This window comes from Apodemus sylvaticus, chromosome 21 (genome assembly GCF_947179515.1).
Source record: "Apodemus sylvaticus chromosome 21, mApoSyl1.1, whole genome shotgun sequence".
In the NCBI taxonomy this organism is placed as follows: Eukaryota; Metazoa; Chordata; class Mammalia; order Rodentia; family Muridae; genus Apodemus; species Apodemus sylvaticus.
This window is the reverse complement of record NC_067492.1, coordinates 17641437-17663724: the sequence shown is the minus strand read 5'-3', so window position 1 is coordinate 17663724 and position 22288 is coordinate 17641437. Positions and strand designations below refer to the sequence as shown.

Sequence of the window (22288 nt, the reverse complement as noted above, 5' to 3'; positions counted from 1 at the left end):
CGACAACTCCTATACCAGACCTCTAGTGGTCACCAGTACTTATTGCCAGACAGTGCTCGGAAATGGTTATCCCTCAATGCTGAGCTCCCGCTTGTCACCCAGTCAAAAATTAATAATCATTTCGCCCCAAAGCCCCAGACTTCCCATACCAGCCCTTTATAAGCGTTCCATGCTATGAGCCATAACCTGCCTGTCACGCACAAGCCTGAACTCCATTCCAGTTACTAATTCCTCAAGTCTCCCAAACAGTCTCTCACAAACTCCCCTGCCACCTACGTCAGTCTCCACTTCCCGGAGAGCGCCCAGGTCTCCTCTTAGGCCCCGCCCCCTCACGTAATCTCAGCCTCCCTGATGCATTTTCCAGGCCCGCCGGAAGCCCCGCCCCGGCCGGTTGCTAAGCTCCGGCAGCCGGAAGTCCCGCCTGCCGAGTAGTCTTCTCTGCCGCCGCCACCTCGGTTGTTGTTGTGGTTGCTTCGCCGAAGTCCGCGGCTCAAAGAGCCGGCTCCGTCGCTTCCCGCCGCCATGAAGTGGATGTTTAAGGAGGACCACTCTCTGGGTAAGCGCGGACGGCCTGGACGGGCCCCAGATCGCGGCCCCTCCCCCACTCCAGCCGCCTTGCCGGGCCCGCTGGGTCGCCAAGGCCCCGGCAGCCTGGCGCCTCCCACGGACCGATGTTGACCTCCGTGGATCTTGCTGGGAGTTCCTGAGGGGATCTGCGGCAAGGGACTCGGGGGGCTAGGACTCGGGGCGTACGCACGCAGGTTGCGGGCGGCGAAGGGCGGACAGGAAGATGGGGTTCCGGCAGCGGGGGCCCGGCTGGCTGGCAGGTGCGACTGTCAACCTGGTTTTACTTCTTTCCCAGAACACAGATGCGTGGAATCCGCGAAGATCAGAGCGAAGTACCCCGACCGGGTTCCGGTGAGTGCGGACTCCCCGCCCCCTCACCCGGCTGTCAACCTTAGCGTCTTGGAGAGGTGTCGGGCCGGCGCGCTAGGCCGTGCAACAGTTGAGAACTTAAGGTCTCAGGGTGTAGCCGGAGACCGGACAGCCTGGCCTACTGCCGGCCCAAGCTTGGGGCTTACAGGGCTGGTGCTGTTCAGGGGCATCAGTGCTGAATCTTCCGATCTAGGCCAGCAAGCTGCTTGCAGCCTCTAGACTCCCTCACCAATTATGTAAGGAACGGTGTTCTAGGACAGGGCAACAGGTCACTGCCACTTTGGGGAATGATGGTGGAGTGAGACTGTCATTTGGGCTTGGGTATGGTAGCAGAGTCATTTTTAACTTCTAGTTTCTCTTCACCCTGATTATGCCATCCTTGCTATCTGAAATGCCTTCGTTTTTGTCTCTAATCAATAAGTGTGCTGCTTTCTGACTTAGGTGGGGGAGATGGTTTCTGATATCATTATTGATTTTTGAAGGACATAAAGTTTTATTATTGTAGCTCTGTGCTTCTATACAGTTCTTTGAGGAGAGAAGTAGGAAGATGAATGTTAACTATTCAGAGAGAAGCAACAGGCCAAATGAAAATCTCTTGGGTGGCTGCATTTGTAGAGCGCTGCCTTTTAGTTCATCCATTCTTTCCAGTGTTGCATGGGATTTGAATGCTCTAGTAGTGTGGATCTATGGATTAAAAGAATACAGATGAAACCCTAGCCAGATCAATCTTTCATCTGCCTAGGTAAAATGTTAGAAAACTACCCATGTAGTGGGGTGGTCCCAAGGTTCAGGTGGCAGAGGCAGACTGGTCTCTAAGTTTGGGGACAGCCTGGACTACAGAGTAAGTTCCAGGACATCTGTGACTATACAGAAACCATGTCTGGAGAAAAAGTTCAAAAGCATTGTAGCTGTTTTTCTCTTACAAATGCTGAGATCAGAGATGAGGGATATCAGTCAGTTCCTGACCTCCAGAGTGTGGCTTCTTAAGCTATGGGCATATTTATTTACTCCTCTGTGCCATTCCCCACACACTTCCTGTTCCACACTGTGCTCATCAGACTGAATGGAGCGATCCAGCACTGGGGATAAGTGAGCTGAGGCTAGCTCTACTTCCCCATCCCTCCCCTTATCTCTTCACAGTGCTAGAAACCTGGCACTAGCTATTGTGGATTCCAGGCAAATGTTGCTCTTCTGAGGAACAGCCTGAGCTTCTGACCTGTCTTTGACTTTCCCAGGTGATCGTGGAAAAAGTCTCCGGCTCTCAGATTGTTGACATCGACAAGAGGAAGTACTTGGTCCCCTCTGACATCACCGTGGCTCAGTTCATGTGGATCATCAGGAAAAGGATCCAGCTTCCTTCCGAGAAGGCCATCTTCCTGTTTGTGGACAAGACAGTCCCACAGTCCAGGTAAGAAGTGTTTGCTGCATTGGCCTATGGTTTAGAAATCCATTTGCCACTTATAAAACTCAGCGCTTAGGAGGAACCCCTTCCTTTCTCTCAAGACAGTTCAGTTTCTCTTTGTAGCCTGGCTGACCTTGAACTCTGGGAGTTGCCTTTCTGCCTGGAATTAAAGGCCTGTGCTACCACACCCAGCTCTTAATTTGTATATCAGTAGCTTTAGGGAAAAGCTGGGGGCTCAAAATGTTTTTATGCAAGCCTTTTCTAGAATTATTTGATATATAAAGGGTGTGTGTTTACTTGTGTAAAGGTCAGAGAACTACTTCTGGGGTTGATTCCTTAAATGCTTATTAGCATTCTGGTTGTAGGGCTTGCTGACTAGAACTTTCACTTAAAGCCTTCTAGCATACATTTGGAGACAGGGTCTCACTGAACCTTGAGTTTACTGACTGATGTAAAGTAAACATAGGCCCTCGTGCACACACAGCAAGTACTTTACTGAGTTATCTCTCCAGACCCAGATCTGGATTTTAACTTGTGCCCATTCCAGCTTCCTAGAAGTTGACTAAGATATGCATTGTTGACCTCTGACCTCCACATACACATGTGCAAACTCCACACCCTAAAGAAATTTCTCAGAAACCCTTCAGAACTTTGTTGGGCTGAAACCATAGGTAGAACTAAGGCCTGAAGTGAGGGTCTCATCTATTGATTCATGAAAACTGGTCCCTTTTCTCTTACCAGGGACCAGAATTTAGGCAGTGGCTATTGGCACCTGCAATTTTGGTGTAGCTCACAATCTGGCTTTAGTTCCCCTGTGGAAAGCTAGACCTGTTTGGCTCAGCCATGGTTACTCCTTTGATGATTGGGCATTTTAAATCCTGGAGTCAGATTTTACCCTTTTGTTTGTCTCTTCAGTGTGAATCCTTGTTATATCTTATTTTAGTGACCTAAATTAGGTTTGGGGGCTAGCCTAGACTGTAGAAACATGATTCACGGAAAACTACAAAAGTTGCCAGGTTTGATGTGGTGGCACACATACACATACACACACAGGTTTACCCACAAGCACACAGCTCTTAGTTTGGGGCAAGAGGATTGGGAATTAAAGAATACCCTGGGTTATACAGTGACCCTGTCTCAAGAAAAAGAAAAGAAAAAAGAAAGGAAAGAAAGAGAAGAAAAAGTTTCAAAAGAGACCTAAGTCAAATTTTATATCTTATTTCTATTGAAGGTGAAAGGCTGGCTATTGTCTTGGTACAATTTCTTTTTAAATCTCTACTCTCTGGTCTCTGGTAGAGAGGAAGTACAAGAGAATAGCAGAGGCTTCAGTAAAGCCAATAAATACTTGGCCTGAAGAGGCAGAAAAGCCAGAGCCTGATTACTCTTCTGGAGCCTCTAGGTGCTACCTGTCCGCTGGCAGCTATAGCTCTGGTCGTCTTGCCATCCCTTGGCCCCTCAGCCTTCATTCACAGGCTCTTGGGTAGTATATTGATGGCTGTGCACTTTACCAGGAGAAAGCTGAGCATCTGTGGGGTCACTCTGCTCCCCTTAAGGTAAAAGGAAGTAAATCCTTTATAGCTTCTAGACCTTGCACAGCATCTTGGTGATTCTGCTTTCCTACCTCTGAAGAGGAAGTAGCAGTCAAGTGTTGTAAGTCACGGACACAGCCCCCTGGTACTTGTAGAAGGAAATGGAGCAGGCTTCTGAAGACTGCTCTAATGGACCCACAGCTTCTAGTGATGGGAATGGCTTCTGTGTCTCATCACCAGGTTCCCTGTTGTCCTTGAAGTATAAATTGATTGGAAGTGAAGTGGTTCTCAGAGCAACAAAGGCTGCATTGAGCCATCTGCACTCCAGGTTCTTTCTAGAAAAACACACGAGTCCATTTTTATTTCTCTTATTTGCCTTTCTACCGAGTCTACCCAAAAGCAGGTTGCATTTGACTGAAGTGATCTAGGACTGAGTGATCAGAATCCCAGAAACCAAATTCTGGTTTGTCAGAGAACGCGAAGGCCTTTAGTACTTAAAGTCTCAGTTACTGAGTTCATGCCCTACTGGCCAATCTATTTATTTGGGAGTTTTAAAACATTATTAGCCGGGCAGTGGTGGTGCATGCCTTTAATCCCAGCACTAGGAGGCAGAGACTCACTACAGAGTGAGTTCAGGACAGCCAGGGCTACACAGAGAAACCTGTCTTGAAAAAAAAAAAAAACAAAAAACAAAACATTTGTTGCTGGGCTATAGTAGTGCATGCAGGTTGATCTCTCTAAGTTCCAGACAGTCTAGCCGTGCAGTGGTGGCAAATGCCTGTAATCTCAGCACTTGGGAGGCAGAGGCAGGCCGGTTTCTGAGTTCAAGGCCAGACTGGTCTACAGAGTTCCAGGACAGCCAGGGCTACACAGAGAAACCCTGTGTCAAAAAACAAAACACAAAATTCCAGACAGCCTAGTTATTCTATGCAGCGAATTTCAGGATAGTCAGGGCTATGTAGAAAGACCCTATTTTAAACAAAAAAGGTTTTAGAGCCAGGCCAATGCTGACTGCCTTTACTAAGCATAGGCAGGTGAATCTCTGAGTTCAAGGCCAGCCTTGTGAATTTTAGGAAAACTAAGGCTACACAGAAATCCTGTCTTGGAAAAACCAAAACAAATGAAAACATACATTACTTGTTAGCCATTACTTGTTTGGGGTAGTAGACATTTGTAGTTCCAGTATAAACAAAAGAGGCATGTGACATTTCAGACCCATTCAAATGTCAGCATCCATCAGAGCCCAAAGGAAAAAGTGCAGTGGGGACTCCGCTTCACCAGTGCCTCCTCAAAGTCAGGCAGTCTCCTTAGGGAGCCTGGCCCTCCTTCAGTCTTCATGCTGTGCTTGCAGCTTGCACAGTGGCTGGGGAGATGAGCAGAGAGAGCAGGAATGTCGGAGCCCTGGTCTTCCAGGCTGCAGAGCAGTATGGTGCCTGAGGTTGAATAGAGTGCATTGGCTATGGGGGGCTGAGCCTGGGCTAAGCATGGAGAGAGGCGGAGTGGTTTAGTATCAAGTACAGATTTGCCTGCTTTTCAAGTTCCTGGCTTTTTGTTTTAGTTTTTGTTTTGTTTTGTTTTTTTTTTTTTTGAAGTGGCATCTCAGCTGCCTTTTCTCTCCTGTTTTGAGACTCTGCATAGCTATTAACTGTCTTAGAACTCAACATGTAGGCCAGGCTGGCCTCAAACTCAGATCTGCCTGCCCCTGCCTTCTGGACTAGAATTAAAGGCGTGCGTGACCACCAGGCCGGGCTTGTAGTTTCATGTAGTTTTAGAAAGTTGAATTCTCTGCCTAAGTGCTTATATCAAGGATCTGGCTCTGCATAGAAGAACTGTGCCTTCATGCAGACAGAACTGAGAGACATTGGTCTACAAGTTCCCCAGTCCTGGTAGTAGAGGGGAAACCCAGGTCTGATTATAGTCTTTGCTCTTTGTTTAGAGAAGTTTATGGTAGAAACAGGAAGCTGCGTGTAGTGATGCATATCTTTAATCCCAGTGAAAAAGATAGGGAGGCAGGCACGGCGAGGTGGTGCATGCTTGTAATCCCAGTACTTGGGAGGCAGAGGCAGAAGGATTTTTGAGTTTGAGGCCAGTCTGGTCTACAGAGTTAGTTCCAGGACAGCCAGGACCACACAGAGAAACCCTGTCTCGGAAAAAAAACCAAACCAAACCAAAACAAAACAAAAAGATGGGGAGGCAGAACTCTGAGTTCAAGGCCAGTCTGTCTATATAGTAAATTCCAGGGCTGGCAGAGCTACATAATGTCTCAAATAAAACAAGAAAAAAATAAAAACAGGAGTGTGTTATACACATCCCTGACTTGTTACCAGCTTGGCCTGGAGAGACCAGTGCTGCTGAAGGTGGTGGTTGCTTGGTTATTTCTTAAAGGCTGGGAAGATGTCTTGGGGTCCATATTTTGTTGAGAAGTGTGTTTAAACTTAATAATTATGATCATGATCTTTTCTGGGTAAACACTTCTCAGAAATGGCGAATGGTCTCCGGAGGGTACCTCACTCAGCAGGTAAAGGTACTGCTTCCACACTTGGTGGCCTGAGTCTGTGATCTCGAACTCACACCGTGGAAGGAAAGAACTGGATCATACGGATTGTCCTGACCTTACATACACACAAAAACAGTTGTTTTAAAAGAAGAGGTGTGTTTTAGGAGAGGCAGAAGATTGTCAGAGAAGCATCTGACAAGCAGTAGTCAGCTCTGTGTATTTTGGTTTGGGTCCTGTTAAACTTTCACTTCACAACCAGTGCCTTTAGGATCATTGTGGTCGTCATTGCTTCCTGCCCCTCACCACCATCCTACCTTGCCGAAAGCCGGGGAAGCACATGAGCTGCAAAGCAGATGGCTGGCCAGCTGGTCATCACTCCAGCCTGTTTATGACTCAGTGTCGTCATGGCCTGCCTTTGCTTCAGAGTTGAAGGCAATTTTACTGTGTGGTTGCTCACATGAGCCCTAGGTCAGCTTTCCCCAGTTCATAGAGCATTGAGAAGCTAAAAGCTAATACCATAGCAAATCCCACACCTGGTTCAAGAGTTTAGAAGGCAGCAGTGCCCCCATATCCACAGCATTATTCTTTCTAGATACTACTGCACTAGAGTGCATTGTACTGAAGGCTTTGGGTGTCTTGTACATACACTTCCCAGTACCTGAGGTAGGAAGGAAGCCTTGGAATTGTGGTGTGGCTTACTTGATCTGTCTAGCAGGTCTGGGTAGCTTGCCTGGCAAGTATGTTCCCAGCTGCCTCAGCTTTAAGGATGCCCTGACCATTCTGACAGCCAGATCAGGTCTTGAGTCTGAGAGGAAGATCAACTGCCCTGAGGTTTATAGAACATGTCCCAGACTAGCATATATGCCTGCCTCTGCTACAACTGTCTCATGGCCAGTATTGCCTGCTTCTGCTTCATTTGAGTGAATGTTTATTGATGGGACGTTTGTTAGTCTGTATGAGGCTCACTGTCCTTGCCAAAGGTACAAGGATCTAATGTTAGCTCACTGGGATAAGACCCACCTGTGTATTCACTTGGAGACAGTACAGGTTGGTGTTAAATGTTTTTTAGCTTCTGGTAGTGCACACCTTTAGTCCCAGCACTAGAGAGGTAGAGCCAAATGGATCTGAGTTCAAAGCCAGACCTGGCTATAGTTCAATTTCCAGGACAACCAGGCCAGATAGGTGGGGAAGAGCCTGGATCCCACCATAAGATATCTAAGTTTATGTCATTCATAAATTCTGATTTAATTTCATTCATGGAGATGTTCATAAAACTCTCTAGAGATCCCAGAAGGCAGCCCAGGCTGAAGTGAATCAACACAGTAGGTGTTTGCATGACCCAGCTTCCTTCTCCACCGGGACTGACTGTCCATGGAAATGGCATGCAAGCCTCATGCGAGCTTTAAAATTCTATCACTCTTTAGTACTCAACAAGCTAAAAACAGGCGAGCTTGCCAGGTGCAGTGGTGCACATCTTTAATTTCAGCACCCGGCAGAGGCAGAGGATCTCTGAGTTCAAGGCCAGCCTGGTCTATGTGAGTTGTCATTTCAACAACGTAATCAAACTTGCTTGATGTTGAAATCTTGTGTTTTTCCATTTAGCAAACCTCAGTCCAGATGATGCCATATTTCAGTTGCTGAATAAAGCTGGTGATTTGTTGTTGTTTGTTTTTGTTTTTGTTTTTCCAAGACAGGGTTTCTCTGTATAGGCCTGTCTGGCTGTCCTGGAACTCACTTCTGTAGACCAGGCTGGCCTTGAACTCAGCAATCCGCTTGCCTCTTTCTCCCAAGTGCTGGGATTACGGGCGTGGGCCACCATGCCCAGCTGGTGATTTGTTTTAGAAGTAGCCACCAGATAGGGTTTTCATCCCTTAACTTTGGGGATTTTGAGAGATTTTTAATTTATGTGCATGAGAGTTTTACCCAAATGTATGTATGTGTGCACCATGTGCCTCTGCTGCCCCTGGAGGTCATAAAAGGCTGTCAGATTCCCTGGAACTGGAGTTAGAGATGGTTGTGAACTGCCCTGTGGGTGCTGGGAACAGAACCTGAGTCTTCTGCAAGAGCAACAAGTGCTCTTAATTGCTGACCCATCTCTCTAGCCCATCCAGAGAGTTATTTCACAAATTCCAGATTAAGAGAGCCTCACGTAGAGAGCTGTTGTGATTGGAGGAGACAACAGGCTTTTTTATCCATAGTCGTCTCCCACGTTATTACTTACTAATCTACTACACAGTCACTCACACTTAGCGTGCAAGTGGGGCGGGAAGAGAAAGAGGAAAGCAGACACTCCCCTTGATTAATGTGCCATGCGTGTCCCTTTCTTACATGATGGCCTCAACCAAACACCAGCAGCAAAGGCAGGGAGGAACATTGCTTCAGAGTTGAGACCCCAATTCCTCGTTATTTTCTCCGTTGGTCCTTGGTATGCAATGTATTTAGTTGTTTAGGGGACAAGGCCTTATGTAGCAAGGCTGGCCCAGAATTTGATATGGAGCCACAAGTGACCTTGAATTTGCATTCCTCTGCTGGGAATACAGGTTTGAGCCACCATTCCTAGGCTTTTTTATGCAGTGTGTTGTGGGGTCGGCTCTGAACCCATGTTGTGGGTATACTATGCAAGAACTCATAGCTGAGCTATATCTCTGCTATGTCCATATTTAAACAACTTGTGGCACAGGGACTTGTTCTTGGGTCAGCATCTTATCTTACTCCTGGTCCTGGCTGACCTACCACATGAGCTCATACTTCATCAGCATGCTCACGTGACCAGCGCTTGTATGCGGTTGCAGGAGGTGTTACTACTCTCATTGAGACAACTCAGTTTCCTGGCAGAGAACTAGCTTAGCTCTCCTGCAGTCTGTTTCACAGCATAAGGCAAGCTGGTTTTCCACCCACGTGTTTAGTTTAAGAAATCCTATTTTTGGAGGTTCTTTGGAAACTTGAGCAGTCTTATTTCATTTTATTCTTTAAGAATAATGGGGATCCAACCTAGGCCTTCACCCCTGTTGGGCAAGCACTGCTGCTGAAGTGAAGGTCTAGGGAAGGTCTTTGGATCCCAGATACTGTGGGAGCTCTGCATTGTGCATGCAGATAGTGTGTAAGACCTCCAGGGACTCAGATTATGGCCTGTGTGTGTTCGTGGGAAGGAGCGATCTGTACTGTTGACTTTGAGTCTGAGTTACAAATATTCAAATACTGAAGAAGAAAAGCTGACATGCTGCTCTCTGTGACGCGGGTCTCCCACAGTATGGGGATGAGCCCTTCCATCTCCAGGAGCTGGCTTCCTTACAGGCTGTAGAGTGAGTGAGTGCAGGGATTGTAGGCATGTGCTGTATCTGGATCCTAATTTGCTCTCAGGCCATCTTTGGTTTTCCCTGCCTGTTTTCTTTCAGTAGAGCAGATTGCAGGTCCCAGCAGGTACCTGAATTATTTTTACCTCACAACCACCAACCACAAAGCTCCTTATCCGTAGGCCTCATTTTTCCTCTTGATACTTGGACTCAATTCTCAATTTTTTTTTCTCTTTCAAGCCTAACTATGGGACAGCTTTACGAGAAGGAAAAAGACGAGGACGGCTTCTTGTATGTGGCCTACAGCGGAGAGAACACCTTCGGCTTCCGAGGCCTGCTGGGCCAGGTGCGCCCTCCCTGCTTGTGTAGCTTGTGAATAATTGGCTGATCTCAGTTACTCGCCAGAGCCTCCGCACAGACCTACTAGTGCATTTGTAACTGGATTTATTTCTTAATATATTGGAAGGTTGTGTTTCCTTAGATTAGTAAGTTATCATATAGAGTTTTATTTTCAGTTTTTTCTTTTTGTGCACTGTCCTCATGGCTATGCTCCAGGGAACCTGTCCTCTGGGAATCCTATTTAATGAAGACATTTCCGTAATGAAGGACGGCGGTAGGTGTGGTAGTACAGTGGAAAGGAGGGGCTGATGCATTGTTCTGGATTATGTTCGAAGTGTTAGATGGCTAAGTATTAAAAGCACCCAAGTTAAATCCTTAGCAATCAGAACACTTGCTTCACTAGATTTTGCCAACTGCAAATCATGTTGGACTGAGCTAATCTGTTCTACTTTCTGAGACTATTAAGGTAAATAATTAACAATAAAGCCTCCTTATAAAGGCATCAGTGTCACCATGTCCATCATTTACTCCATGGGTCAGGAAAGGCTGCCTGTCACCCTGGGGGGCTTGCAGGTGGCAGAAGCTGAGCCGAGGGAGGGAAGTGGTGGCTGCTATCAAGGGACTGGTTTTGGGGTGGTTAATACAGTCACAGGTTCACATTTCAGGACTGTGTAAGAGGGTATATACGGCAAAGTCTCGCTTCTACCACCTTGTCTGAACTCGGCTGCTTATGGAAAATTGTATGAGCTTCTCCAGTATTTTAGTAGCAAAATTTTAAGTATGAATATATATATATATATATACTTTAAAAAAAAGATCATTGGTGTTCTGCCTGCATGTATGTCTGTGTGGGGGTGGGGTTGATCAGGATTTGGAGTTACAGACAGTTGTGAACTGCCATGTGGCTGCTGGGAATTGAACCCAGGTCCTCTGGAAAAGCAGCCAGTGCTCTTAAATGAAGAGCTATCTCTAGCACCATGTATACATATTTTTTGTTTACATATGTAAGAAAAATATGTGTGTATGTTACTATAACAGGGCTGAAGAGATGGCTCAGCAGTTAAGGACAATGAGGACCTGAGTTTAATTCCCAGCAACTACATGGCGGCTCACAGCTGTTTCTGATGTGATCTGATGCCCTTTCCCTGTGTGCAGGTATATATGCAGATAGACATAAAAATAAATCTTTAAAAAATAAAGCATGTATTTATACACTGGATCTTTTGTTTCGTGTGAGACAGGGTTTCTCTTTTATAGTTCAGGCAAGTCTCTAGCTTGTTATCTGCCTTAGCTTTCTGGGGACCACTACACCTGGCTCTCATTAAGTCTTAGCATTACAGACTGACCTGACATACACACATCCTTTATATGTGCTTTTGTTTGAGACAGCCTATCTCTAGACCTAGCTGTTTTGGAGATGGCAGTGGAACCAGGTTAACCTTGAATTTGGATCCTCCTGCCTCTCTGCCTCATGAGTGCTGGAGTCAAAGGTAGGTATCACTATGCCTGGTACAAACCCTTGTTCTCCGAGGTTCTCTCCAGTCAATCCCTTAACAGACGGAGTGTGTTTGTGACTATAGCCTTACATCAGTCATCAGGGGAAGGAAATCAGTACAGCCCCGTGATCGAAGTTAGGACTTGTAGTTAAAATGAGAATCATAACTTAGCAGCTGGGCAGTGGTGGCACACGCCTTTAATCCCAGCGCTTGGGAGACAGAAGCAGGCAGGTTTCTGAGTTTCCAGGCCAGCCTGATGTACAGAGTGAGTTCCAGAACAGCCAGGGCTACACAGAGAAACCCTGTCTCGAAGAGAATCATAAACTTAAGAAATTTATTTTGTGTATGGCTGTTTTGCCTGTACGTATGTCTATGTTTTGCCGGCACGTATGTCTATGTACCACTTGAATGCCCGCCCGGTGCCCATTGTAGACAGAAGGTATCAGATTCCTTAGTAGAACTGGCTGGAGTTAGTGTAGGCTGCCATGTGGGTCCTCAGGACAGTGCTCTTAGCTGCTGAGTTGTGTCTTCAGCTCCTTGGTTTTTGATGTCTCACTTGTCTGCCTCTCAGTGTTGGGACTAAAGGCATGTACCACCAATACCTGTCAAGACTTAATTTCACTGTTACCAGGATATATTGGCAGGCTGACACAGCTCTATTGATGTTTCTCTTTGGAAGAAACATTCTTATCACAGGGATCTTGTATGATTGTTTTTTCCTCCAAACTGCCCCCCCCCCAAAAAATGTGCATTTGTTTTTCTGGTAGTGTGAAGGTAGAAGCAAGTAGACCCTGGTCTTGAGTGAGCAATGGGAAGGAGAGAGCAGGCCCCTCGTGGAGGAGCCTTGTTTGTGGTCACATGCACCAGTTGTTTTCAAAACAAAATCCCAAAAGAAGACTCTCAGACACTGGTGAAAGCCTGCTAGCTCAGAGGCAGAGAAAGCGCCCAGCTGATCTTCCTGCTCCACCTACATCGGCAGAAGGCGGAAAAGCTCTGTGCTGCTTAAAAACCATTAAACTCACAGAACTCCCCCCTCCCTTTTCATTTTCCAGGGTTTTCTTATGCTCAACTCCTATCATCTGGTTGCTTCTCTGCCTCTTTGTTTAGTTCCCACAGAAAGCTCCTGGGTTTAAGGGTGTGTCCTAGAACTGAGCCACCCCAGAACAAGAAGAAACAAGATTTTTCCAGTTCACATTCCCGGGGTTCACAATGTGACCAAATATCCTACACCATGCAGCAGCATTCTGAGACTGACCTAGGCTGTAAAAGGCACTTTACATAGAGTTAGCACAGGCTGCTTGGTTCACTGACTGTTAAGCTTTACATGGTAACATTAAACCTCATTTCTTGGTTTTCTTTTCCTGTGTTGATTTCATTCTCAGGCAAACTCTTTGCAAGTAAGTGCTGGCAGGGATGCTTGTCAGATTTGCATCTCTAGTGAAGAACACTTGTGCTTATTTTATTTTTTCTTTTTGAGATTTCTCTGTGTCTGAGTCTGTCTGTCTGTCTGTCTGTCTGTCTCTCCTTGGAAAAGCTAGGTGCACTGGCACAGCTTGTGGTTTGTTTGTTTGTTTTGTTTTGTTTTGTATTTTCGAGACAGGGTTTCTTTGTGTAGCCCTGGCTGTCCTGGAACTCACTCTGTAGATCAGGCTGGCCTTGAACTTAGAACTCCACCTGCCTCTGCCTTCCAAGTGCTGGGATTAAAGGCATGCGCCACCACGGCCAAGCATGGCACAGCTTGTGAGCTCGGCTTCTTGAGAGACTGAGGCAGGGGTATTATTGAGGCCAAGTTGGAGCGACAGACCTTTTCTCAAAAGTCCCTTGAAGGATTCTTGTCTGACCTTGGGCCACAAACTGTCCTGCTTGGTTGGGATGGGGACAGATAGGCAGGAATGGTGAGTCTCCATTGGAAGAGAACAAACAGAAGGGAGAGGTAGCTTTCCATTTCATCTATTTCTGTTCCTAACCACAAACCCACAAATGCACCTGAGAAGAAATAGCAGAAAAATCTCTAAAGACAAGTGTCACTAAAGCTGACTGCAGATTTCTTTTCTTTCTTTTTTTATTTTAGTATAGAATAGAGTTTATTCAGGGCATGGGGAGGGGAGTTAAGAGGGTAGCAGAGGCAAAGAAAGGCAGAAAGTAGAGAAATAGAGGCCTGGCATGACCACATGGGGGGTGGGGAAGGGAATGGGAAGGGAGCAACTCAGTAGACTAGACCAGGCTGGGACTGTAGATTTCTGTTTTTTTTTTTTTTTCTTTTAGACTTTTTATTTATTTATGTAAGTACAATGTAGCTGTCTTCAGACACTCCAGAAGAGGGCGTCAGATCTCATTTCAGATGGTAGTGAGCCACCATGTGGTTGCTGGGATTTGAACTCAGGAACTTCGGAAGAGCAGTCAGCGCTCTTAACTGCTGAGCCATCTCCAGCTGTAGATTTCTTAAAGGCAGTCTCGTATCCCAGGTTGCTCTCTAGCTTACTAAGTAGCCAAGGACTACCTTGATTAATGATCCTTCTTCCTGAGTGCTGGGATTACAAGCATGTAGCATCACATCTGGTTTTGTGACTTGCAGGGAATGGAGCTCAGTGCTTATAATTGGGCAAGCATTCTTCCAGTTTAGCTACATCCTTAACCCTGTCACTTAAGTAGTTCATGGCTATCTTAGACATTACCACAGTTCCCAAAGGCCTGTAAGGTAAGAGTTTAGTTTTCACAGACATAGCAGAGGTGACAGAACTGAGACACCAAATGAGATTTAGGAAGAATGACATGGTTGATGGTGTTCAGTTATCTGCTTGTTTCTATTACAATATGCTCAAGAGGGTTTGGCCCTGTTTATACTACCAAAGAGCTCCATCTGTACAGTTTACCCATCTTACCCATCCTGGCCAGCTTATAGGTAAGCTTGTCAGTGCTGCGGTAGGAAGCATTGAAAGGGGCTCAGTGGTGAAGAGTGTACTTCAGAGGACCCAAGTTTGGTTACCAGTAGTACTCGTCAGGTGGCTTATGGCTTCTCACACCTCTGGACTGCTCAAGCTACCTGCCCTGTTATGTACACACATATACATAATTAAAAGTAAAAATCAAACTTTGTTTGAAACAGCAGGTTCAAAACCCACCATTGGGTTTGGAGAGGTATCTTGGTTAGGAGCAAGTACTGTTCTACCAGAGGATGCAAGTTTGGTTCCTAGCACCCATGCAGGGCAGCTCACAACTCTAACTAGTTCCAGAGGACCCAGGGTTTGCTTTTGTCCACTAACAAACCCTTCTCCCTAGTACACATGAAAAAAATAAATAGAATCTTTACGGATAGGAGAGATGGCTCCGCAGTTAAGAGCTCTCTCTGGCTGCGGGCCTGGGATTGTTTCCAAGCACCCAGGTGGTGGCTCATGAATTGTAATTCCTGTTTCATAGGCTCCAAAATGTACACACAAGGCACACAGACAGACAGACATACACATAGGCAAAACACCCATATATGCAAAATATTAAAAACCTGGGCTGTTTCTAGGACCTATAATTTCAGCTACTTGGGAGGCGTGGGTAGAGGGTCAGAAGTAAAGCCCATGCCCATGGAGTGAGGCTTTGTCTCAAAATTATTAATTTTTAAGTAGAGTTCTGGGGATACCACTGAAATGTAGATGCCTCTATGCATGATGCCCTAAATTAAAACTTTGCAATCACTACTATTCAATATTCTGATAGAAAAATCAATGCAATAGGGGAACGCTGAGAAGATTAGATTGCTCAGTGTTTTAGAACACTGCTCTTACAGAAGATCTGGGCTTCGGTCCCAGCACTCACAAGATGGCACAGAGCCATCCGTAACTCCAGCTCTAGAGTATCAAACATCCTCTGGTCTTAGGTACCAGGCACCCATGAAGTGCACTTACATGCATGTAGGCAAAACATTTATACACAAAAAGGTTTTAAAAAGAAAAATGAAAAGTGTGTGGGTGAGTTGAGGTGGATACATTGTATTCATGTGATGGTTTTTATGTGCTCCTGTCAAAGGAATAGCACTATTAGAAGGTGTGGCCCTGGTCGAGTAGGTGTGGCCTTTTTGGAGTAATGGCACTGTGGGTATGGGCTTTATCCTTGCTTCCACTAGCCAGTCTTCCACTAACAGCCTTCAGATGAAGATGTAGAACTCTCAGCTCCTCCTGCACCATGCCTGCCTGGATGCTGCCATGTTCCCGCTTTGGTGATAATAGACTGAACCTCTGAACCCGTGAGCCAGCCCAATTAAGTGTTGTCCTTATAAGTTGCCTTGGTCATGGTGTCTGTTCACAGCAGTAAAACCCTACTAAGACACGTGTGAAACTGAAAGTAAATGGAAAAAAAGGTAAATAAATGAAATAAAAAAGAAAAAAAAACCCACCAAAACTCCCAGCACTCAAGCTGAGGCTGGAGAAGTGCTGTAAGTTGAAGCCAGCTTGATCTACAGAGAGACGGTGAAGAGTGCTTGGCTGCTCTTTCAGAGTTCCTGAGTAACCACATGCAACCACATGGATGCTCACAAACATCTGTAATGGAATCTGATGGCTTCTGGTGTGCATGAAGACAGAGCACTCAGATACATCCAATACACAAATAAGTCTTGGAAAAAAGGGAAAAACTGAATAGGAAAAAGGAAGCTGGTAAATGGGACTAAAGAGCTAATGCAGAGCTTGCTTCAGCAGGCCACGCAATAAAGCCAGAAAAACAGCTCACCACATCCGCGCTAGGAAGGCTGGGAAGCATTCCTCCCTCACTTAATAGAATAAATGACAAGAAAGCAATCCTACGTAAAGAACAAACCTTAACTGCATACCTGCTTTTTTAATATTTCAAATATCGAGAAGTTATGAAAATTGGGACCTCGTGGAATCTGGCTCCTGTGTGTGGTTCTGGGAGCAAAGCCCGGCCTCAGCCTCACTTCCTAGCCCTCTGCCATGGGCAACCCCAGCCCCGTTACAGATTCTGATGTTCTTATGTGCCAGTTATAGCCAGCTAGAAGACAGAATAGAGCAAAGTCTAGAAACATTTAGAAGTAAATGTAACACAGACTCCCAAGACATTCAGGGAGAAAAGAAGCACATTATTGCCAGGAGGTATAAGCAGACCTGGACTAAAGGATACATCATACCTATATCTGAGTATTGTAAAGATGCACGCCACATCCAGACATGAGTCATGAATGCCACCTCAATAAAAGTCCCTAAAAAGGACAAGAGCAAGAAATGTAGGAAAATTAGCAGTAATTGAGAACTGTAATCCAGCACTTCAAGCCTGAGACGGGTATTCCTGGCTCTTGAGGACAAAACAACCCAAGGATGTTTGTGTGATACAGAGTGGCACACGAGAAATTGACCACATTTACAATATAAATAGCACAGAAGCTGGGTGTGCATGATTCATGCCTGGGACTCTAGTCATCCATACGGTGACCTCCATCACTGTTGGTACCATGCCTTGCTTGGTAAACGTGCTTGTGTGTGTACGTGCAGAGGTGTGTGTGTGTGTGTGTGTGTGTGTGTGTGTGTGTGTGATCATGTTCTGTTTCACCGGGACCTGGCCCGGTGCTGGCCAGTGAGCCCAGAGGCCCTCCTGTTTCTCGTTGCTGTGGTTACTGACATGCACCATCGCACGAGCCTTATCATGCTTGGCTTTATGTGTGTTCTGGAGGTTGAATGCAGGTCTTTATTTGTGTGGCAAGCACTCTATGGGCTCTGGCCATGAACCCCCCAACACTTAAATGTTTCCTTTCATTGAGTCAAGTAAGGCCATTTTATTCTGCAAGGCCGAAAGTGCTTTGGACGTACCCTCTTGTCCTCTCCACCCCCATAGTCTTTGTTCTACCAGTTTTGCTTCTGCACATACGTATATGATTTTGTGTGTCTATATATCACCCAGGGCCCACAAAGTCGAGAAAACCCATTTATTATGATTATTCCCAGTTGTACCTACCATCCTGCAAATGGTCTAAGATTTTTGTTGTTGTTGTTTTGTTTGTTAATGGCTGAAAAAAGTGGACACTGAAGTTGGTTTCATCACTCTGTCCCTGAGGACACTACTGTACTAAACACTGATGAGCAAGTACCTCTGCTACACCAACCTGTACTAAACACTGATGAGCAAGTACCTCTGCTACACCAACCTGTACTAAACACTGATGAGCAAGTACCTCTGCTACACCAACCTGTACTAAACACTGATGAGCAAGTACCTCTGCTACACCAACCTGTACTAAACACTGATGAGCAAGTACCTCTGCTACACCAACCTGTACTAAACACTGATGAGCAAGTACCTCTGCTACACCAACCTGTACTAAGCACTGATGAGCAAGTACCTCTGCTACACCAACCTGTACTAAGCACTGATGAGTAAGTACCTCTGACACGCAGACCTGGAGTCTTCCTCAGCGAACTAGTCAGTTCCCTCAAGCCACCACTGTCTGCCTCACCAGTTATCTTCCACTTACTGCTCTATGACCCCCGCTACCACCATAAAATCATGGCCTCCTGGCTGTCGTCACTGTCCAGTAGCCTGTATCTTTGTTACAGAGGACAGTGAACTCCCTAGGAGTAATATCTATACCATGACCTCTCCCCAAGTCTCCAAAGTGCTGAGCTGGCAGGTCAGAACCATTCTCCTTTGCAGGACATCCTTCTCACTTGTGACCCAAATGCATGGTCAGCATCCTCCCAAACTCCCCTGGGCTCTGTCCTGTTCTGTCCTCGTCTCTATCCTTATATATATGTGCCCTCTACCTCACATGCCTCCTCTCAAAACTGCTCCCATATGTGCCGCTTGCTAATCCCCAGGCCTTCTGGGAACTCTAGAACACAGCCCAAGGTTACTGTGTTCTCTCAGGCTGGGCACTGCCTTCCATCACAGTCACCTCCCCCTGTGCTGTGTTCTTCCCCCCCCCCCCCCCCCCCCCCCCCCCGTCAGGGTTTTTCTGTGTGGCCCTGGCTGTCCTGAAACTCACTCTGCAGAGCAGCCTGGCCTTGAACTCAGAAATCTGCCTGCCTCTGCCTCCCAAGTGCTGGGATTAAAGGTGTGCGCCACCACTGCCAGGCTGTGCTGTGTACTTGGTGGAGTCAATAGTCACCTTCCTAGAGCTAAGGAGCATCATGAGGAGAGCATGCATCCTCCCACCCCTCCTCCTCACACACCTTCATCCTCCCACCCCTCATCCTCCCAAACCTCAGATGCAGAGCTCTACCCACCTCCCATTCTCTCCTTATCCTCATCCCTGCCTTCTGAGGATTTCTTTCAAGCAACATTTGGGAGCAGCCAATACAAATATTTCTATTGGGGGAGGAGGTGTGAGGGTGGGACTGGGAGGAGGGAGGGGGCTGTGATCAGGTTGTAAAGTGAATAAATAAATCAATGAAAAAGAAATGCTCCTATTTAAAAAAGACTCTACTTTGGACTGGGTTATAGAAAGGTTTAAAAAATGCATCCAATTCTGTGTCTCAAGGAGAAAGAAAGTGACAAAGCAAAACAAAAATCCTTGTGGGTGGCTTGGAGGCAAAGCCACAGAGTTAAGTAGGAGGACACATACGTGTAGTCTGTGATCAGCGGCCTCCGTCCTTCTCTTTGGGTCCCAGTGCGAAGCAGAGGAAGCAGACATGGGCCGAACCTTGCCCACCGGCACACTCGCACCTGCCTCCACCACCAGATTTGTCCAGTAGACTTCTGCTGAGGGTAAGCTTTTAGGTTTGCTGGGGAAAGCTCTGTCAGTCTAGACAGCAGATTGGATAAAGTTGAAGGGCAGACCCAGACAGGAAGCTCCCAAGTACAAATCACTGTTTGTGTAAGAGACAGCCCTCCTCTCAAATCTGCTGTTTATGGCTGCATTTCACCCTCACAGACCCAATGCCAGGATACAAATGCTGGGAACAATTTTCTTCCTAGGAGCCTAAGCTAGTACATTCCTGGGGCCACATTCAACCCCAATCCAGTGCCAGACTCACCCATGTTCAGATGGTAAGGAGGCCTGCCTTTGTACATATTCCGCAGAAATGTACAAGTTTCTCAGATAGATCTGGCGCATGGAGTCATTTAGGACAAAGTGGGTCTGCTTCGGACATAGAGTATATCCCAGTTTAATGTGAGTCTTGGTTTCTTGAAAATTGGGTTTGTGAGTCTTAGACCAGTTGTATATAGTCCATTGTTTTAGAATTCTGCTGAAGTGTTTCAAGCAAAAACCTAAACTCATGTGTCTGTCTGGCTTTGTGTGTCTGTGTCTGTCTGCGGTCCTGTCTGTCTGTCTATCTATCATATCTCTCTATCTATCCATCCATCCATCCATCCATCCATCCATCCATCCATCCATCTATCCATCCATCCATCCATCCATCTATCTGTTTGAGGCAGTGTTTCTCTGTGTAGCCCTGGCTGTCCTGAAACTTGCTCTGTAGACCAGGCTGGCCTTAAAATCAGAGATCTGCCTGCCTCTGCCTCCTGAGTGCTGGTGTTTAAGGTGTGAGCTATGCCCTCCCAACCCCCTAGCTATGGCCTTTATTGTAATATGGATGGTTGTTAAACTAAACTATAGTAAGGCAGGTGCTTCAGAAACAACAGATTGATCCCCCATATGTCTGGAAGCCAGGAAGAGCAGAATAATATGTGGGTTAATTAGTTAATGTGGGTTAATTAACAGATTAATTAGTGAGGCACGGTCCCTGCTTCTGGATGGCCATCTTCTATCTACATTGTATGGCCGGAATCTGAGGTATTGATTGATTCTTGTATGACTCGGACTGCCCTTGGCCAGAGCAGGTCCCAGCAGTCTGCCTGCCTTTGCCTCCAGAGTGCTGGTAAAGCGGGCGCCATCACGCCAAGCTTCTGGGACTTCTTTTATAATGGCACCAATCTCATTCCTGAGGGCTTTGCCTAGTCATCCTCAAAGATTCTGTCACACGCTGCCACCATCATAGGGGGAGGTGGTAGCGCATGATTGACCTAAGAACTGCAGGAGGCGACAAACAGCAAGGCAGAGCTGGGCTGCCAGGTACAGTTTGGAAGGTAATAGGGGTGTTCCCAGCTGAGCTCTTTCCCACACTCCCCTCACCCTCTGCCTGCCGGCCTCTCAAGGCAGGAGTTACTGATAAGCTTCTATAGAGAGATTCCTGAAGGCAATGGATTAGCCGAACAACATTATCACTGCAGGAAATACCAATATTTCCTGCAGTAATAATCAGAAATACCATTTCTAAGAGGCCAAAAACCTCTCCAAAACCAGGAGGTTGCTGAAACCTTGTATAGGAGGAGCGAATGTTAAGTATCTGGAAGGAGCAGGGTCCTAAGGCTCCAAGAAGCACACTGTTCTTCTCGGTGGTGGTGCATGCCTGTAATCCCAGCACTCTGGGAGGCAGAGGCGGGCGGATCTCTGAGTTCGAGGACAGCCTGGTCTACAGGGTTCCAGGACAGCCAGGGCTATGCAGAGAAACCCTGTCTCGGGAAAAAAAAAAATCCAAAAAAAAAAAAAAAAAAAAAAAGACAGGGTTTCTCCTGGCTGTCCTGGAACTCACCATGTAGACCAGGCTAGCCTCGAACTCAGAGGTCTGCCTGCCTCTCTCTCCCATGCCTGAATCTAAGGTATGTGCCACCACACCCAATTAAGAGTTGCTAAAAAGTGGAGCTGGGGAAGAGGAGCTCAGAGGTAAGAGTGAGTGCTTCCTTAGCATGTGAAAGATGCTGAGTTTGATTTCAGCACATGATTTTTTTTAAAGAAGCGAGAAAGCCTGCCCTAAACTTTAAAACATTGGAGCATCCGAAGTGTTAGGACTTACTTATGGAGAGCAGAATGGAGGTCAGAGGTCACAGGTTAAATGCCTAAATGCCTTCCCTGTACACAACTGGATGGTGGCAGCAGAGTTGGCACTATCACGTGATTACGTCTATGTCTATACTCTTTTATTCTGCTCCCCAGTAATAAGGACTTTTCTTTCTATCACATTCTAAATTGAGGTATAATTACATTAAAAAAAAAAAAAAGATGCACAGAAAACTGTAGACCTTCATAGACTTCCACAAGACCTGTGACCCTCTATTTCATACCCTATGTAAAGCATGGACTGTTGGCCAGGCACGGCAGCACCGTCTGTAACAGCAGCTCTGCAAAACGAGGATGGGCACATCACGAGTTAGAGGCCGGCTGGGGCATCAGCCCAGAACGTCACCAACCAAACAAGGGGGCCACTGGTGTTTTTTTGTTTAGTTTTTTTCTAGTGTTGGAGATTGAAAGTACTGTATCCTACCCACTGTCCTCCAGTTTGAAGAAATAAATATTGATTTCAAAGGCTGCTTACAGCTCTGAAGTGTCTCTTAATTCCCCTCTATCCTTTGGGCTACAGGACCACCTGAAAATCATTTTGGATCTACTTGGACTGGCTTTACAGGGAAATGTGTTGGTCCAGTTACAGATGCAACTGCTTTTAGTTTCAGTTTTTTGGTTTTGCTTTCGTTTCTCAAGATAGAGGGTAGCCCTGGATGTCCTGGAGCTAGCTCTGTAGGCCAGGCTGGCCTTCAACTTTAATCAGCTGGGATTGAAGGCATGCTCCAACACTGACCAGCTTTCTTTCTTTCTTTCTTTCTGGTTTCATTTCTTTCTTTCTTTCTTTCTTTCTTTCCTTCTTTCTTTCTTTCTTTCTTTCTTTCTTTCCTTCTTTCTTTCTTTCTTTCTTTCTTTCTTTCTTTCTTTCTTTCTTTCTTTCTTTCTTTCTTTCTTTCTTCTCTTTCTTTCTTTCTTTCTTTCTTTCTTTCTTTCTTTCTTCTTTCCTCCCTCCCTCTCCCTC

The 22288-nt window shown here is 46.2% G+C and overlaps 1 protein-coding gene across 2 annotated transcripts; it reads left to right on the top strand.

Annotated features, from left to right (window-relative positions):
- The first annotated feature begins 396 nt into the window (after positions 1 to 396).
- Positions 397 to 11215, top strand: Gabarapl2 (GABA type A receptor associated protein like 2). Of its 2 annotated transcripts, XM_052166660.1 has the most exons (5): positions 397 to 556; positions 863 to 918; positions 2172 to 2344; positions 9898 to 10003; positions 11035 to 11215. In XM_052166660.1, the coding sequence occupies exons 1-5, from the start codon at positions 523 to 525 to the stop codon at positions 11038 to 11040; spliced, it is 375 nt and encodes a 124-aa protein (XP_052022620.1). In that variant the 5' UTR covers positions 397 to 522; the 3' UTR covers positions 11041 to 11215. The 2 variants fall into 2 exon arrangements, with proteins under 2 accessions (XP_052022620.1, XP_052022619.1); XM_052166659.1 differs by lacking the exon at positions 11035 to 11215 and having other exon boundaries at positions 398 to 556; positions 9898 to 10498.
- The last annotated feature ends 11073 nt before the right edge of the window (positions 11216 to 22288 follow it).

Coding starts and splice junctions, on each gene's coding strand:
- Gabarapl2 (XM_052166659.1), top strand. CDS start 523: ATGAAGTGGATGTTTAAGGAGGACCACTCTCTGG. Junction 919..2,171: donor AGTACCCCGACCGGGTTCCG/GTGAGTGCGGAC, acceptor TGACTTTCCCAG/GTGATCGTGGAAAAAGTCTC. Junction 2,345..9,897: donor AAGACAGTCCCACAGTCCAG/GTAAGAAGTGTT, acceptor TTCTCTTTCAAG/CCTAACTATGGGACAGCTTT.